Below are 19613 nucleotides of genomic sequence, written 5' to 3'. Positions count from 1 at the left end.
GGAAAGAAACAATGTTAACTACTCATACCTCACACTTACTATGTGCTAACGATGGTTCTGTTCTATATGCTTTACATGTATTAAAACTAATTTAATTCTCACAACCACCCTACTCTTACTAAGTCCATTTAAAGAGCAACATACAGGCCCAGAAAGGTTAGTTACTTTCTCATGTAGTTGTACCTAGATTCAAATCCAGTTTAGTCTCACTCTAAAAGTTCACCTAACCATTATGCTGACTATTGCAGCAATGCCTACATAATAATAGCTCACATTTAGTGAATACTCTACTTGTGCCAGGAATTGAGTTAGTGGCTAAAATGCATAGTATCACTTAATTTTCACAATAGCCTTATGAGATTGGTCATAAGCATCTAAGCATGTCTATGGTTTAGAGTTGTTATTCCATTTTCTAAGGTGTGTCAAATGCTTATAGATTGGTCTTATTATAACTTGGGGGATTGAGGCATTGAGAGATGAAGTTCTGCATCTACAATCACATGGTTAATAAATTGTATTTTGGGGATTAAAACTCAGGCAAACACAAACATATATTGTTCCTATAACTGTGTAAAGTGTTATTTCTTTTACAAATAGCATTCTAAGCAATACAGAGTTCATAAATAAAATAAGGTAGAATAATTTGATATAATCACCTGTGATGAAGGATTTTTCCCCAGATACTGGTGAAGAGGAATTTCCGAGACTTTCTTTAAGGGATGATGATGATAGACTTGTTAACCATGCATCCTAGTTAAAGAAAATATATTTACTAGTAAGTTTAGTTCTCAAGATTTGTGGGGGGCAATAGGATTATTAAAACTACTTCATAACTCTGAAATCTGCATTATTAGTTTTCTGCTAAACACCAAAAGTAAGTCAAAGGAGGTTATAATATGATTTACTTTCAAGCCTTTATATCTTGATCATCAATAGGTCACTAAGAGCTATTCCAGTTCTTTAACTGAAACCTCTATGTTTTCAAAACTCCTACTGCTCTAAAATCAAATCTCAGAAATATTTAAGGTAAATATTTGACATGTTTTTCTCTAAGTATATATTTTCCTAGAAAGTATAAAGCAAATAGTAGGTAAAAACCCTTAGTTTCAAACAAATATTACTTGTTGACCAAATGAAAGCAATTTATAAAACCAAGTAGACAGTTACTTCCAAATATTTTAGATAAAAAACTACATAGATTTCATACACTTTAGTTTTCCTCAAAATTCCTATATCCGAATTAAAATAATTATTATATATGAAATGAAGTAATTATATTTGTGTGCATAAATTAAACATCTCTTTATAGAATAATACTCTAGTCTAAAGGTGATGATATTATAATGTAAGAAGTTTGATTTTGTTGCATAGATAGTAAATTTTAATTTTCTTTCCCATAATATTTACAAAGAAAATTATATGTCAAAAGCAATAGAGAGAAACCATCTGGGCAGATGGCAGAAGGGCTCAAACACTGAAGTCTACCCGGAAAAGGGAAGATGTACCCAAGGAGACTTACAAGTTAGTAGCCTTTTTCCTGAGGAAATTCCCCCAACTGTGCAGCTTAGTAGAAGGCTGCAGCATTACTAAACTGGCTTGAGGGGTCAGAAGATAGAGTTTAGGACTAGAAGATCAGGCAATAAATTTGGAGAAGAGCTGCAGAAGGCATGAAACCCAATACCTGCATATAAATCCACCTCAAACACTTGGATCATCTATGCATGGCATGGGAAAGACCTCAAGGGTCCTGTAAAATCACAGTAGCTAGAAAGTGAAAAATCTAAGCAGAGATTTCAGTCAATGTCCATGGCAAGGGAGACAGAGCTGGGAATTTGTCTAGCCATAATATCTTTGTGCTAGAGCACATGTTCAGAGGAACATAACAGAATTCAGAATCTCTACAACATATCATTCATAATGTTCAGTAGTCAATCAAAATGTTAATAAGTAAAAAAAAAATGGTGACACATACTCATGAAAACAAACACAACAAAAGCAGTCTATAGTAACCATGCCAGAGATGACCCAGATGTTGCAATTAGCAAACAAGAACTTTAAAGTAGGGATTATAAATATGTTCAAGCACTTAGGAGGAGATATATACATAGTGGCTGAATAGATAGGGTATCTTATTATTAGATACAGAAAATACAAAAAATACCAATGGAAATTCTAGAGTTGAACACTACTAAAATTAAAAAAAAAATCACTGATAGACTTAACAGCAGATCAGGAATGGTAGAAAAAGGCAGTGAACTTGAAGACAGAACAATACAACTTATTCAATCTAAAAAAACAAAGGGAAAAAAGATTAAAGAAACATGAAAGAAATTTAGAGATCAGTGAGACATATCAAAAATTTCAATGTGCATGTAATTACAAACAAGAGGAAGGAAAATAAAACAGAAAAAAATTTTAACTTCCCATCTGCATGGAAAATATCAGTTTACAAATACTGAAATCTTGACAAAACCCAAGCAGGATAAATATAAAGAAAACCACACCTAAGTACCTCATAGTCAAATTGTTGTAATTCAAAGAAAAAAGACTAAACCTTGAAAATAATTCTGAAAGCTGCCAGAAAAAAACCAAAACATTGTATAATGAGGATAGCAAAATAAATTTTTGCTGATTTCATAACAGAAATAATAGAGGCCAGTAACAATGGAAACCTATAAAGAGCTGGGGATAGGAGAAGGAAACTGTCAGCCAAGAAGTGTATATTCAACTAAGCCATCCTTCAGAAATGAAGATAAAGTGAATATGTTTTACATAAGAAAAGACTGAGAGAATCAATCACTGGCAAACCAAGAAATGCAAAAATAAGTTTTTAAGATTGAAGAGAAATAACACTAGAAGGTAATCTGGATCTACAGGAAGAAATGAAGATCCCTAGAAATGGTATATATATCTAAGAAAACTATAAATGTTTATTCTTTTCCTCTTTTAGTTCTTTAAAAGTCTAAGACAGGGCTTCCCTGGTGGTGCAGTGGTTGAGAGTCTGCCTGCTGATGCAGGGGACACGGGTTCATGCCCCGGTCCGGGAAGATCCCACATGCCATGGAGCAGTTGGGCCCGTGAAACATGGCCACTTGAGCCTGCACGTCCAGAGCCTGTGCTCCGCAACGGGAGAGGCCACAACGGTGAAAGGCCCGCGTACCATAAAAAAAAAAAAAAAAAAAAAAAAAGGTCTAAGAAAAAAAGTTTAAAAGGCTCTTTAAAGAAACGTTATAACTCTGTGTTGTGGAAATTATATCATATGTAGGTGTAATATACATGACATCAACAGCATGATGGATGAGGGAGTATATGGAACTATACTGTTACAAGGTTTCTATTTTAAATGTGAAACAATACAGTGTCAACTGTATTGTGATCATTTATAGATGCATTTTGTAATCCATAAGACAACTACTAAAAATATAACACAAATAGGTATAGTCAAAAGGCAACAGAGAAAACTAATGGAAAACTAAAACCTATGTGATTAACTCTGAATAAAAAGGCAAGAAAGAAGTTATAGAGGAACAACTTCAATTTTAAAAAAATAGATAAAATAAATAGAAAAAAAACAGCAACAAATTGGCCCTAAGTGTACTTACATTAAATGTATATGGACTGGATTTCCCTGGTGGCGCATTGGTTAAGAATCCACCTGCCAATGCAGGGGACATGGGTTCAAGCCCAGGTCTGGGAAGATCCCACATGCCATGGAGCAACTAAGCCCGTGAGCCACAACTACTGAGCCTGTGCTCTAGAGCCCGTGAGCCACAATTACTGAGCCCGAGAGCCACAACTACTGAAGCCTGTGCACCTAGAGCCCGTGCTCCACAACAAGAGAAGCCACCATGATGAGAAGCCCGCACACCACAACAAAGGGTAGCTCCCCGCTTGCCATAACTAGAGAAAGCCCATGCAAGTAATGAAGACCCAATGCAGCCAAAAATAAAATAAATAAATTTATTAAAAAAAGTATATGGACTAAACACTCATAAATGGAATAATGGATTCATAAGTAGATCGCAATTAAAAAGCAGATTGTCAGACTTGATAAAAAAGTAATACCAAACTGCTATTACAAGAGTCATTTAAAGAAAAAGAAAAAAATTGTTTGAAAGGAAAATTATGGAGAAAGTTATACCATGCAAATACTGAAATGTTGAAATGTCAGGCAAAACAAACTGAAAGATATGAAGCATTACCAGAGATACAAAAATTTCATAAGGCTAAATAGGGTCAAGAACTAATAATGATGAATGTGTATGTGTCTAATTACAGAGTCATGGAATGCTGACAGAACAAAAAGGAAGTACAGAGAAGTTCACAAACATAATTGGAGATTTTAACACACTCTATTTAGTACATGGTAAATCAACTAGACAAAAATTCAGTAAGAAAGGAGAAGATCTGAATGACACTACCAACCATCTTGACCAAACTGAAATTACAGAACGTTATATCTAACACCTGCAGAACACACATTCTTTGTTAATACAAATGAAACCTTTCACAAGACACACTTAGTCTGGGCCATAAAAAAAAACCCAACAATTTAAAAAAATGTGAATTCATATAAGATATATTCTTTGATCATAATAAAATTAAATTATAAATTTATGCAAGAATATATCTAGAGAAGATCTAATATGTGGAAATAAAATCATTCACCATAAAATAACCATTTGGCCAAAAAAGAGATCACAAGGAAAATTAGAAAATGTATTTAAAGGAATGATAATGAAAATAAATGGCATCAAAAAAATTGAGTGCTGCTAATCAGTGCATTAGAGGAAAATTTATAGTTTTCAAAGGTTTTGATAGAAAGGATGAAAAGCTTAAAATGGATGGACACATTTTCTAACTTAAAGGTAAGCAAATTAAACCCAAAGAAAATAAAAGAAAGAAATAATAAAGAGTGAAAATCAATGAAATTGGAAACAAACAACAGAGAAAGCTAACAAAGCCAACACTGGTTCTTTTAACAGAGTTAAAGTTTTAACAGAACTGAGCAATGCCTATCAAAATTTAACAAGAAAGACAGAAAACACAAACTACATATTAGAAATGAAAGATGGAATGTCATAATTTTACCATCATCAAAAGGATAAGGGAATATCACAACCAACTTTATAAATTCAACATCTCAGATAAAGTGGATAAATTTCTAAATAGACATAAATTACCAAACTGATGAGAAAATCTGGATACCAAATATTTACGCCCCCCCACCCCCAAAAAATCAAACTTCGTGTCAAAGACCTCTCCACAAAGAAAATTCTAGGCCCAGATAATTTCGCTGGTGAATTCTCTCAATTAAGGGGAAAATGATACTAAACTTTTGGTTTCATACCAAACAAACTTTTAGAAAATAAAGGAGGAAGAGACACTCCCCAATTCATATGATACTCACACCTGATAACAACATTATAAGGAAAAAATTATAGTCAACTTCCATAAATATTGATGTAGAAGTCTTAACAAAATATTAAAAAATCAAATCCCACACAAAAATAGTCTACTATGATGGACTAGATTTTATCCTAGGAATAATGAGTTAATTTAACATATAAACATAGATATATATCATCATACACACACACACACACACACACACACACAAACACACACACACATGCATACACAAATGAAAGGTGGGAAGTGAGGTTGTAGCGAGAAAGAAAATGTCACCCTTTCGATACCCAGCTGTGACATTTGCAGGAAGGTAAGGCAATAGGGAGAGAAGTACAGTGTCATGTGAAAGCTTATACAAAGTTAAAGAGGCTTCAGCATTGTTGAATGTGGATGAAAATAGACTCTTCCGGAGCCAAAGATTATAGACATAGGAGAGAGAAGGGTTGGACAAAAAATAAATGGGAAATCCCTGAAAATGTGGGCTTAAAGAAGATTCAGAGCATGGTCAGGAAAACTTTATAATGAGGAATAAGGAAAATTTAGACTATTAAAAACAGCAGTATCTAATATACCCAACAAAGATAATAGCTCTACAATATGGGCTATGTTATAGTCATTAAGGTGAACATAGTCTCAAGAGTCCCAGCAACATGGAAACATGTCATGACCTAATGTTAAGAGATTAAACCAAAAAGCATGATACAAAACATTGTGAATGTTAAGATGACAAATATTATAAAAACAAGTACAGAAAAACAGCCCAAAAGTGGAGTAAGAATAATGAATATAGTTGTCATTAGGTGATGGGATTATGGGTAGATATTTTTCAATTAAATTTTCTGTCATAATATAATGTTACTTTAAAAAGTTTAGGAATACTTCTTTCTTTAATCAAGGGATATAGAATACATCACAAAGAGCAATTAAAGTTAGGTATCACTACCAGTTTGAATAGTGTTCCTTCAAAATTCATGTCTACTCCAAATCTCCGAACGTGATCTTATTTGAAAATAAGGTGTTTGCAGATGGAATTAGTTAAGATGAGAATCTACTGGAGTAGGGCAGACCCTAAATCAAATGACTGGTGTCTTGTTTTAGACAAAAGTGAGGGAAGACACAGAGACCCAGGGAAGAAGACCATGGGTTGACGGAGGCAAGGACTGGAGTGATGCAGCTACAAGCCAAGGACCACCAAAGATTTCTGACAACCACCAGAAACTGGAAGAAGCAAAGAAGGATTCTTCCCTAGAGCCTTCAGAGGGAACATAGCCCTGTTCACACCCTGATATTAGATTTCTGACCTCCAGAACTGAGAGAACTTCTGTTGTTTTAAGTCATCTAGTTTGTGGCAATTTGTTACAGCAGCTACAGTGAACTAACACAATATCCACTTGACCAGATGATTTTATTAAACATAAAATAATTGTTTGGTTTTGATAACACCCTCTCTTCACCTGATTTTCAGAACAAATTAGGACATAGCACATTGAAGCCAGGCAGACTTATATCAAATTGCCAGCTTTTCTGGTAAAGCTAACCTACAGGATAAGAGTGGACTCAGAGCCTACTGTGCTCATACTTCTGACCTGAATTGGAGAGATTCTTCTGTTTAGTTGTGATACAAAGGACTTCCTCTGTCTGCCTTTGTACCACCTCCCAGGGAGCAGATCTTTTCTCACATCAGTAACACAGAGGAGTCAGGAGAAGAAGAAAGAAGCTTAGCCAGTACTGTTTAGTTCCTTTTCTCTGATCTGCTCAAGCAGATTGTGGAGGAGGAATGTTCTTCCCATACTTATCCCTTCTGAAATGTGAGGTGGAACTTCTCTAACCATAGTGAAATGTAAAGACAGGCGGCCAAGTGTTCTTCCCTAATAACAATACACAGTAAACTCCTGATGAAGTCCTGAAGGATCACATCTACATCCCTTCTGGTATATCCCAAAAAATATAGGACTGTGCCGTGAACATTCAGTACACATTTGTTGAGTGATTAAAACCAAATGAATAAAATGACATTGGCCATAAATTATACAATTCAAAGATATGTAAATAAAAACTCTTGCAATTAAAGTGTTGCATAGATTCAAAAAGGCAAGTTTTTTTCACATTTTACTTTCTCTGAAATTGGATGCATCATATGTTACAGTTTAGCAGTTTTCTTCTTTCTTAGCAGTACATAAAATAATGCTGTATTTTTGCTATATCTTACAATTGAGTTTTAGATCCAATAAAATATATTTTTAAAAACTTAAAATTATTTCCTTATCAATTGCTGAAGAAATCATGTAACACACACACACATGCACGCTCACACACAAATATTCTTTCTCTCATAATCAGATGCAAAAACCTGAATTAGAAACACAGTTTAGCAGTAGCACTAACCTCAGGGTCAAGGTTTTCAGAGAATGCATTTTTCTCAGCTTCTGGTTGTCTGCCATTCAGCCTCAGGAGGAATGAAGGTGCAGAATATGCCTCTAATTCTTCATGGAGGGCAGTGTCTTTGTCTTCTCCTAGCCTGTCTTTCTCTTCCCTGTGGCTGTGCTTTTTCAACATGCTCCTTGGCCGAGGTGAAGGCTTAAAGTGGTTGTCTGCTTCAAGGCTGCTGTTATTTTCTGCAGAAAAATACAATGTTTTAATGCATTAAATAAAATTTAATACACTAAAAAATACATTTTTAAAATGCCAATGGCTTCTCCTACACTGCAGGTGCCACCACACTTCCCTCCTGTGCCCAAGCACCTTGGCTTTCTATCCTGGAGAGTCTAGAAGAAGCCCACACCCTTCTCTACACAGAACTCCAGAAAGTACAAGTAGGCGATAGTTCATAATCAAATAATTTTTTTTTAATGGCTGCCATCCTGGAAGTAACTAGTATACTTCATTTTTGTGAGTAAACTCATCAACTCTCATAGTATTAAAAAAATTTTTTTTTTTAACAAACAAAACCAAACTGCTTCAGTTTCAGCCTTTATAAAATGAGGCAGTTCATCCATCAAAACCTTTATTGAGTATCTGCTGCCAGGCCCCATACACATCACTCACATTAATGGACCTCAGAATCAAGACACTGGCAATGGCCCTGTCCAAGGATTTTAGAGGTTGGGAAAGGAGCCGATTCTGAACAAATAAAATTATAAGACAAAGGTAAGTGCTGTTACAAGTATAAAGATGATGTCAGTACAGGGAGTAGAAGAGCCAAATGTCCCTGGAAGGAGGAACAGACAACTGGATAACTTGTGAGCTGCTGTTCTCTGAGTCCATAAAACCTCTCCAGCAGTTATTAAAATTTCTCAGTTACTATTTCATCACTTCTAAGTTTAAAACACAATCTAATGCTGGTATACTTCCAGCCCTCAAAACATGGTAAGAAACATTTTCCATGAACTTTTCCCTAAATTTTCCCTGTTATACATATCCATCTCTCCATTGTTCTACCAATGTATTCTTCTGATGAAACTTCAAAACTGAACTAATTAATACCTTTATCCTTTTTATCTATAAGTCGAGTTATAAATCCTGCTAGAAGATTCTACAACCATAGGTAATTGGAACCACTATAAATGTTTCATTACCAATTTTAGGTATGTCCTAAACTCTGGTCAAATGTCCAATCCAAAATCCAAGAGTCATCTTAGATTCCTCCCTCAAAATCCAAAGAATCAAAATACATTCATTCTACTTGCTAAATTTCTCTCTCATTTATCCCACTTTCTACATCCCCACTCTCAGTTCCTCATCCACTCTTGCCTAGATTACTGCCTCAGTGATATTTATAAAACACAAATCAGATCACATCACTCCTCTCCACAAAATTTTTCAATGGCTCCCCATCAGCCAGTCTTACAGAATAAAAAGCTCATTGACTCTGAACAATATAAAATGTTTCATGGTTTTGTCTCTGGCTACCTGTGCTGCCTCATCACTGACATACCCACTTAGTAATCTGTCCTGAAATGCTGGGCTCACTGTCCTTCTGCAGCTGTGCCACATGCCTCCTGCCACCAGAGCTTGCCACCCAAGCTCTCCCTCTGCCTAGGATGTCCACTTCCTGTTTCTCCTCCTGAAAAATGCTTGCCTGTCTTTGGAACCTCAGTTTAAGCAGAATATTGTATAATGCCTGGTTTTGAGTCATTTTTTTTTATTGTGGTAATAACACTTAATAGGAGATCCATCCTCTTAACAAATTTTCAAGTGCATATTACAGTATTATTAACTAAAGGCACAATGCCAAAAGGCAGAGCTCTAAAACTTATTCATCTTGCATAACTGAAACTTTACATCTGTTGACTAGCAACTCCCATTTCTCTCTCCCTCCAGCCCCTCATAACCACCATTCTACCCACTCTCTGTATGGGGTTGCCTATTTCAGATATTTCATATTTGAATCTTGTTCTGACACTTATTAGCATTGTAAACTTACACGAATCAGATAACCGTCACACACCCCAGTTTTCCTATAGGTAGAATTAGCTAAGATTTGCTAAAGTTCTCATGGGACTTGAGTAAGATAATACATACAAAGCACACAACACAGTGCCTGACACATGGGAAGTGCTCAATGAATATCAATGATTGTATAGACATTTCCTGTTCTGGTTTGTCCACCACTCTGTTTTCTTTTTGGGTATCCTCTCTTCCTTTCTATCCATGTGATTCTGTGGGTTAATAAATATCTCCTCCATATCTCAGTGAGAATGATGGGCATGTGATGTAGCCCTCTCCTTCCTGTGCAGCTTATCACAGAAACTTCATTTCCCCTGACCACAGCAGGCCGTCAGGAGGTCAGGATTTTTCTACTTGGAGTTGGTGGATATGCCTTTAAGGCCATGGAGCTGGAAGGATGTGATTTAGAGACCACTAGTGGCATTCTCTGCTGCCAAGTGAAGAGCTGTCTGAGACAAAGAAACCAAATGACAGAAAAATGGACCAAGGGATGGAATTAATGGGGCAGTGACAGTGCAGGAGGAGAGAATGAGAGGGTCAGGGAGGGAGGACAAAAGTAAAAAGAGAGAATCCTGATGATATAGAAATACCGATTCTCTACACTTAATCACACCTAAAGCAAGGACTTCTGACATCCATGCTCAACACAGGGATAAACTCTTTCCACTGATGTTTGAATTGGGTCATTTGCATTTGAGAGTCCTGACTACAGGTATTATTATTTGTCAGTTATAGCTATTGACACCAGCTCCTCTAGGAAGCCTTCCCTGATGCCCTCAGGTAAATTTAGATGCCCACTTTCCTCTGTTCTTACTATACCTTTTATATACCTTCCCACCAAATTGTAAAGTCTTTGCTACGGTCTGAATGTTTGTGTCTCCACCCAATTCTTATGTTGAAATCTTAACCCCAAAAGTGACGTATTAGGAGGTGAGGCCTTTGGAAGGTGATTAAGTCATGAGGGTAAAATCTTCATGAATGGGATTAATGCCCTTAAAATAATGCTCTACAAAGTTCCTTTGCCCTTTGCACCACATAAAGATACAATGAGAAGCCTGCAACCCAGAAGAGGGCCCTATCCAACCATGTGAGCCCTGTGATTTCAGACTTCCAGCCTCCAGAACTGTAAGAAATAGGTTTCTGTTGGTGATAATCTACCCAGTCTGTGGTATTCAGTTACAGCAGCCCGAACGGCCTAAGACAGTGTTGGAGGATTGGTACTAAGTCTTTGTAATGCCACAGTGATAGCTACTATCACAGTGCTTGTAACAGTGAAACATATCGTACCCACAATAAATATGTGGGATAAATAAGATGATCTGCTTATGAACAAATGCTGAATAATAAAATGAATAGTAAAAGCATTTATAGAGTACTTAATTTATGCCAAGATTGCTCTAAGCACTTCAAATACATGAATTTAATTTAATTGCCTCAAACCCCTAGTGGTGGTTCAAATTTGTCTCCATTTTACAGGTAAATAAAATGAGGAACAAAGAGGTCATGTGCCCATAGTCATAAACTCTAGTTTGTGGGATTAAAGCAGGAGCACCCAGACTCCAATGCTAATGTAGTCAAGGTTCTCCTGCTTTAAAGTTAAAATAAAAACAGCATAACCTGTAAAAATTACTTTCTACAATCACTACCAATGTGACCACTACCTGATAAAAGTGAAAGAGTTTGATTATTGTACTAGTTACAGCAGACAAGCAAGAACAAAGGAAACTTTCAGGTTCTAATATTTTTATAAAGCATTAAGTGATACTCAGCAATATCTCACATTAAAAATATTAAGTTCTAAACTCTATAAGAAAAAAAGTCTAAAAATTTAGAGAAGGATAAAGCTAAGCTCATTAACCACTTTCCTTCTTTAATGAATGAATTATTCATTTAAACATTCAAATACTTAATGAATTCTACATGCCAGGCACTAACCAGCAGCCTCAAGTTTTTTCTTCAACTTGAATAACCTAGGAATAATGATTTTAATATATTTTATACCAAAATTCCACTTCCAGAAGCATCATCAAGTTTTCAGAAAGAAAAAAAAATACATCTCTACATTATCAAAATGTTTTATTTTACAATCAAATGTAAATGATTACTTGTTTTGGTAATTTTTTTATCCTACATATACTGAATTGCAAATGGTTAATGATTGTTTAAAAATACAGTATTGCACATTTAGAATCCTGAGCTATCTTGTGGTCAAAATACAGTATTTCTCTAGTTATTTTATAATTTGTCACAGGTTTTAAAAAAGATATTAAATGGGTGGATTATTGCTGATTATCTACCATAAAGTTCTAATTATATACTTCTATCTATATCAGACTAATTTTTAGCTTCTATAATATGCTCACATTTTCTTATTAACCTAATGAAAAGCTTTTTAGAATCAGGACAAATAGGATAAACGTAATCCATAAAAATAGGTTTTTAAACTCAACTAAGACTAGGAAACACTGCATATTCTTTCCTGAAGATTCACCGTGCATATGTCTTTATTAACAGTTCCAAGAAGTTCATAAAGAAATTGGTTTAAAATTCCTATAACTCTGTGTTTTCCCCTCAATACCAATGAACAAACTGTGGAACATACTTTGGGAAATGGTGATGTAATGGATTATTCACTCTTTGATTACATTTCCCTTCTCTCCATTTTTGATTTTACTCAGTACACTGGGAAGGTACATTTTAGCAAGTTAATTGTGTTTCATTAGGCCTTGTGCTTACACTTTTGTAGAAGTTTATAGTTTGAGACATACTTCAGTAGATTCTTAAAACAATTCTGTAGGAAAGGAGAGCAGGTTTCCTCCCCCTTGTGCTTACACTTTTGTAGAAGTTTATAGTTTGAGACATACTTCAGTAGATTCTTAAAACAATTCTGTAGGAAAGGAGAGCAGGTTTCCTCCCCCTCCTCATGAAGACAGTGAGGCTTACCCTACGGCTGAGGTCACACATAATTAACTTGCAGTAGCTTTTCCCCTAGTATCCCTGCTTGCTTTATCTTCTCCTCATTTGAAAGTGGAAGGAATTGTGGGGGTGGAAAAAGGAGTGTCTGAAATATAGCTTTGCCTAAGGTTACCAGTGCTATTATGTAAAGTATGAAATACTTACCAGTACCATATTTAATGATGATATGAAGGAAAGAGGTTTTTGTGAAGGTTAGCATCAACTACTATTTTTTCTATAGAACATAAAAAGACTGGAAGACTCCAAATCCTTAAACTTCTATGCCCTTGTTTCTGCGTGACAGCCCAGGGGATGTCACAGCAGTTGGTGCCTGCTTCACTCCATCTCTGCTGCACTATGCACAGAGCTCAGTAGAACTGTGAAGAAACTACTGTAATCACACCAGGAACATCCCCACAGAAAATTGAATTTTAGTGGATTTTCCTGAGGAACAGAGAAACCAAATGGAGATTCTCTTTTCTTAAGGAAAATCTGGAGGCTTAAACAATGACAGCAACAACACCTACCCCCACCACCCCCTTCAAATATACAAATGCCAAACAAATATTCTGGCAAATGGCTGTATGGAAATGATTATTGTTTTAAGGACTAGACCCAATGCTGCTATAACCCTGATGTCTGGAGTGTGAAATGGATTAGAAAGGATTCCATTGTAGTTCCACTGCTAAAAACAAAATTGGAGCTCACAGGCCTAAGCACGGTTGGACCCAGGAGCTTTGGAGCCACAGCTGTGGATAACTGAAGGTACTTTGGCCAGCTATCAGGCACCAGCAGAGATATAAAACTGAACGTACAACTGGACATCAGAATTATGGTTTTTCTCTACAGTTCTATTATTTTTATTTATATCTGTAAAATTGAAAGGTTAAGTCTGATTTTTTTTTCTTAAATATCTACTAGCCACCATATGCAGTGGTTAAGAATCCGCCTGCCAATGTGGGGGACACGGGTTTGATCCCTGGTCTGGGAAGATCCCACATGCCACGGAGCAACTAAGCCCATGCACCACAACTACTGAGCCTGTGCTCTAAAGCCCGTGAGCCACAGCTACTGAACCCATGCAGCACAACTACTGAAGCCCGCGCGCCTAGAGCCCATGCTCCACAACAAGAGAAGCCACTGCAGTGAGAAGCCTGCGCACTGCGAGGAAAAGTAGCTCCTGCTCTCCACAACTAGAGAAAGCCTGTGAGCGGCAACGAAGACCCAACGCAGCCAAATATAAATAATAAATAAATAAATAATTTAAAAAATCTATTAGCTACCATATAAAAGTATTTTGTGATTATCTTAAAATAAATTTTCAAGAAATGCAATTACAGTAACCTAACAAATTACCTGAAGATGCGCTTTTGATTGGAAGAATTCTAGGTTTCGTTTCCATTTTAATTTTCTCTTTTTCAACTTCTTGTTGTTTATTTTGAGATTCAGATAAGGGATTTACAATCATGCCTTTACCACCATCAGGTGCCATCTCATCATTTTTGATAGAGACTACTGGCTCATCTTTCCTCACATCATTGATTGATTTCTTGGTTTTCAAAAAAGACAGTTTTGGAGAATTCTTTTCTTCATCATCTGATATATGAAAATCATTAATCTTTTTCTTAACTGAATTTTCATCTACTGAGGTGTCAGAAAAATCACCTAAGGAAACTGAAAAACAGAAGAGAAAAAATATTTTCAATAGTGTATTTTAAAGTTTTAAAGATTACATCAATCAAAAAGATTACCTTAAAGACTGGAAATGAATTTACAACTGTGAATAGATTTGCAGCCCTAAAAAACAGCGAACTTTGGCAGGTTTTAAATAAAATAAAATAAAAATTTCAGTTTCATTAATTTATTCAAAACATACTTATCGAGTATGAATAGTTTGTCAAGCCAAGCACTGTGCTTGCTCTGAGAAAACTCCTTCAAAATTTCTTCAAAGTAATAATCAGCCAGGGACATTTAAATTAGATTTTGGACTGTAAAGCTTTTCTTTTGTTTATCAAAAACTTCATAAAACCAACAATATTTGTAAATGGAAGAATTTGCTAATAATGTTTTTTCATAAAAATTTTGGAAATGCAATTCCATCCATACCACAGTATTAGATTTTACTATGAGAAGAATAATAAAGAATGCTTAACCGAACTATAAAGCAATGATTTAACTATTGTTCTGATTACTTTTACAGAGAACATTGAGAGTTATTCACTGAAAGTATAAAACACTGAATTTCAAGTTTAGAATTTTGTATGTTTATCCTGAAATGTAAAATATTAATATTTTACATAATCCAAAGAAACCAAATTAACCATACAATACTGATATATTGGGTTTTTTAAACTGATTCCCTTTCATAGCCAAAAAACCCTTGATTTATAAAAAGCATTATAAAAGTGATCCTAACGTGCACAAAGTTTAGTTCTATGGGCCCTAGTTATTACCTCATAGGGTTGACCTTAAAGATGAACTTGTTATCTCCAATATGGTTTACCACAAACAAGCAAATCTGCTGTCAGTTAAATTTTATTTTCATACGCATATTCAGAAAAAAACCAAGGACAATCATACAACTTCTTTAAAATTAAGAGTGGCTTTTTATTCATTAAAAAGTTGGAGATCTAAAACCTGTGAATTCATAGGTATTATTTTAACATAGTGATTTTTTTCAGGGTTGGGCTAAACCTAACTAAAGAAGCAAAAATAAGAGAAGTGGTTTACTTTCCCATGTTCTCACATACCAATCTCATCACTGTCAAAGTCATCTGAGTATTCAGAACTTCTTTGTCTGGCTGAGCGAGCTGTAATTGCTTTTATTAGTTCATCCTGAAATGAGATAACTGAAATCAATTTCTACCCAAATGTGGAGGTCTCATATATTGAATTAATTCTTTAAACAAATAATGCTTGATTAATAACTGCCTTAAAACTTAGGTTTCATTCATTTAACAGATATTCACTGAAAGCCTACCTTATGCCATGCACCCAACCCTTAAGACTCAATGCAGAACATCACAGACAATTCCTTTCCTCATGGAGCTTTGGGTTAAATTAAAGAAGACAGACAACACCAAGCAAATGAATTGAAGGACTCAACTTAGGGTTCATTATAAATTGGCATTATGGAAGAAACTGGTATTCTTTATGATCTTTTGTTTCAGTGTATTGCTGTTAACAGATGTAATCAATACTGCAAATTTAGAGGCTGAGTTCAAAACTGTAGTGACTGGACAGAGAAAGCCTAAATGTTATAGTGTTACACCGGGGGGGCGGGGGGGAACATTTTTTATATGAAAATGGCAATTAGAAGCTGCTATTCAACTTTTAAAAGCTAATTTAACTTTTAATATACTAAGAACCTAGTATTGAGTTTAGTTTGGTAGTCTTAAAGCCACACAGAAGAGTTGGTAATACTGGAGCCCAAATACAATCATCTGAAAAATTTCAAAAGAAACATAGATTTACTCCAGCTTTACATAGGACTGTTGTATTGAACAGAACTGTTGTATTGAACTGTTGTATTGAACAGAACTGTTGTATTGAACAGAAGTCCAATATTCCCAATACAGTGTTTACCTTTTAAAATTATTCAAAATAAAAATACTTTACCTGGAAAGTAGTTCTTTTGGTGACTTTTGGACTCTTTGTATATGCCAAAGTTGTGCTAAAAACTTCATCAGACATAGTGTTTATTTTAATTCTCTAATTTTATAAAATGGCTAACAAATGATAGGGATAATTCAACCTCTCATGGTGGCTGAAATATATAAAAAACAAATCAGACTTTTTTGCATGCTTGAGAATTTCCATTACTACACTTAGTACTCCCTCCCTGCCCCCAAAGCCAAACAAAAACCAGAAAAGCATCATATGAACATTGAACTATATCTTCACTTTTAAGTAGCAAAGTAATAAACAGAGTTTTTGTAAAGAAAAAGCAAATTCTACTATCAAACTTGTTTTCAGAAAAATAAAATTCAAACTGAAGTTATCCAAAAATATTTCTACAATTATTTTATTATCCTAAATAAGTTTTACAATTATTGCACTCATTTAAATAATGAGTGCAATAGGTTGTTGCCAATTAAAATAGAAACTTTTTCACCTCTCTTCCATTCGAAAAGTATAATATAGCCTACAAAGCAGCCATACTTATTTAAAAGGCTACCAAGAAGACGACTGTCAGCATAAAGTACAGCAACGTTCCCCAACCTTTTTGGCACCAGGGACCAGTTTCGTGGAAGACAATTTTTCCACAGATGGTGGGTGGGGGGAATTGTTCGGGCAGTAATGCAAGCGATGGGGAGCGATGGGGGGCGGCAGATGAAGCTTCGCTCACTCGCCCTCCGTTCACCCACTGCTGTGCGGTCCGGTTCCTGTTTCCTAACAGGGGTCTGCGGCCTGGGGTTGGGGACCCCTGAAGTACAGAAGTCCCCTACATACCAATGAGTTCCATTCCGAGATTGTGTTTGTAAGTCCAATTTGTTCATAAGTCCAACAAATTTAGCCTAGGTACCCAACAGTAGTACAGTACAACAACTAGCATATAGGCGCCGGCATCAGGTGAACAGGCAAGAAGAGTTACTGACTGGAGGAGGGAGAGGAGGTGGGAGATGGCAGAGTTGAAGGATTGTCAGCAATAGGAGACGGAGGGCAAGCTGCAATTTCACTCATGCCTGACGTTGATGGCACATGTTCTGCTTCCTGGCTGCATTCAATTCTATCTACCCTCTTGCTTCCGGGCATCCTGGGCTTGAAATAAAGATACTGAACTACTGTGCCCTATACAGTACTGTACAGTAAAGTACACAAAAGTACAACCACTTGTAGAGGACGCACACACGTGACAGTGTACACCATACACGTGAACTAACGTACGTGATTGGACGTGAGAACGCAGGTTCGAATCTTTTAAAGTTCGCAACTTGAAGGTTCATAGGTAGGGGAATTAGTGTACATAACTAAGAACATCACCATTTTTTTAAAAAAGTTTACATACAGTGCTGGGAAAGAAAAAGATTGTAAATAGTGATATTTTTCCAGCCACTCTTCCCTCTCACAAGTGTTTAAATACTATTAGATAAAACAAAAAGACGGGCTTCCCTGGTGGCGCAGTGGTTGAGAGTCCGCCTGCCGATGCAGGGGACACGGGTTCGTGCCGCGGCCCGGAAAGATCCCACATGCCGCGGAGCAGCTGGGCCCGTGAGCCATGGCCGCTGAGCCTGCGCGTCCGGAGCCTGTGCTCCGCAACGGGAGAGGCCACAACAGTGAGAGGCCACAACAGTGAGAGGCCCGCGTACCGAGGGAAAAAAAAAAAAAAAGGAAGCTTCTGCGATGGACTGCATTAAAATCTCTGTTAAATGGTCCTGTGGACGTTTCCAGTGTTCCAGGCGGAGGCTGCTCACCCTCTCCGCCGCCCTCAGCAGCGCGGGGCGGGGGACTGCTCCGGCCCGGCCAGGTGGCGCCCTGTCCCTGCCCGCTCTGCCCCGTGTCGCCGACCAAGCACCCGCCGCTAGCAAGGTCGGTGCACAGCCGAGCGCCGCCTCCGCTCCGATTCTCCACAACCCCCAAGTCCCGCGGTCTTTACTCACTCTGCATTCCTGCGGATGTCTCCCCGCGACCGGAGGAACCAGCTGTTGGCCCCTCTCCTGGGCCTGCGCCTGGCTGCTCTCTGAGACCAACTCTGCAGCGAGCGAGGAGGCGGTACTAAGAACGCAGGTGGGAAGCGGTTGCTAGGAAACAGCGTCTCCGGGAGGAAGTGACATACCGCGCCGCAGGTCTCTCGGGTACCTAACACCGCCCTACAGCCCGCCGTGTCACTGGTGCGACCGCCCAGACGAAGGAAATGACATCAGCCCTGTGGGTCTGGGGAGAAGGGTGCTTTATAGGCCGCCTGTGCTTCAGTCATTACCTAGGAGACAGGACCTGTCCAGCTCCCACCTGCGAGCTGAGAGCTGGCGCTTGTCAGTGGCGTTAGGATCTTCAGCCGCACAAAGCACATCCATCGTTCGTTTTGCCACAGTTGTTACAGACATGAAGTTCTGTGAATCGTAGTAGTGTACTAACGGACTAGTGCACTGACAGATGGGACAGAATAGCAAGACAGAGACGTTTGCAGGCTCAGGAGTCAAACTGCGCGTTTGAATCCTGGTGCACCTCCCTCTGTCCGTGTGACATCGTGCAAGTTAACGTCTGTACACCCCAGTTTCCTCTTCTGTAAAATAAATAAATAAAGATAATAATATTAATAGCCACCTTAATAGCGTTGCTGTCAGTACTCAATGAAATCATGCAGATGGAATACTTGGAAGAGTGCCTGGGATTGCATTCTGTCAATGTTAGATACTCTCTTTGTGCAACTCAGCCACAAAGGGCCTGGATAGAAGTCATCCCTTGTCGACACAGCTGAAAACCCATTCCGAGTGTTTCTTTAATGTAAAGTTCCCCGCTTTGTATATGTACTCAGTGGATAATCTGGCTAAAATCAAACCAGTCCACAAAATGATCTAATAGGCAGAGGACTGTGTGCTGATAAGGTAACCAAAATCAACACCACTTAATTAGGATAGGTAATCCTTAAACAAATACTTTTCTTTAAAGACTTTAAAATAACAAGGATTTCTACTTTTTTTTAATTTAAAAGAAGCTCAATCCTAAATTGTCTGAATGCAGTTATTATTCACTGACAAGTAATTAAACTTGTTGCCGGTATTTTTCCCCGACTCTGAAATTTATTTTCACTTGTTCAACAATTATTTATAAACAAATCACATTGAGATATAAGTTTAATA

The 19613-nt window shown here is 37.1% G+C and overlaps 1 protein-coding gene across 3 annotated transcripts in view; it reads right to left on the bottom strand.

Moving 5' to 3' along the window:
* MAP9 (microtubule associated protein 9) overlaps positions 1 to 18664 on the bottom strand; it is a 33316-nt gene extending 14652 nt beyond the window's left edge. For 2 of the 3 annotated variants that reach the window (XM_082837646.1, XM_082837647.1), the window contains exons 1-6: positions 18414 to 18664; positions 16432 to 16579; positions 15564 to 15648; positions 14170 to 14487; positions 7798 to 8027; positions 657 to 750 (exon numbers count right to left, since the gene is read on the bottom strand). In XM_082837646.1, coding sequence (XP_082693772.1) covers positions 657 to 750; positions 7798 to 8027; positions 14170 to 14487; positions 15564 to 15648; positions 16432 to 16506 — 802 coding nt within the window. In that variant the 5' untranslated portion in view covers positions 16507 to 16579; positions 18414 to 18664. The remainder of the gene's footprint in view (positions 1 to 656; positions 751 to 7797; positions 8028 to 14169; positions 14488 to 15563; positions 15649 to 16431; positions 16580 to 18413) is intronic. The other variant, XM_082837645.1, reaches the window with a different exon arrangement.
* Positions 18665 to 19613: the final 949 nt, after the last annotated feature.

Source organism: Leucopleurus acutus, assembly GCF_964270905.1.
Source record: "Leucopleurus acutus genome assembly, chromosome: 4".
Classification (NCBI taxonomy): Eukaryota; Metazoa; Chordata; class Mammalia; order Artiodactyla; family Delphinidae; genus Leucopleurus; species Leucopleurus acutus.
Note: the sequence above shows the minus strand (reverse complement) of the source record. Positions and strands in the feature narration are given on the sequence as shown.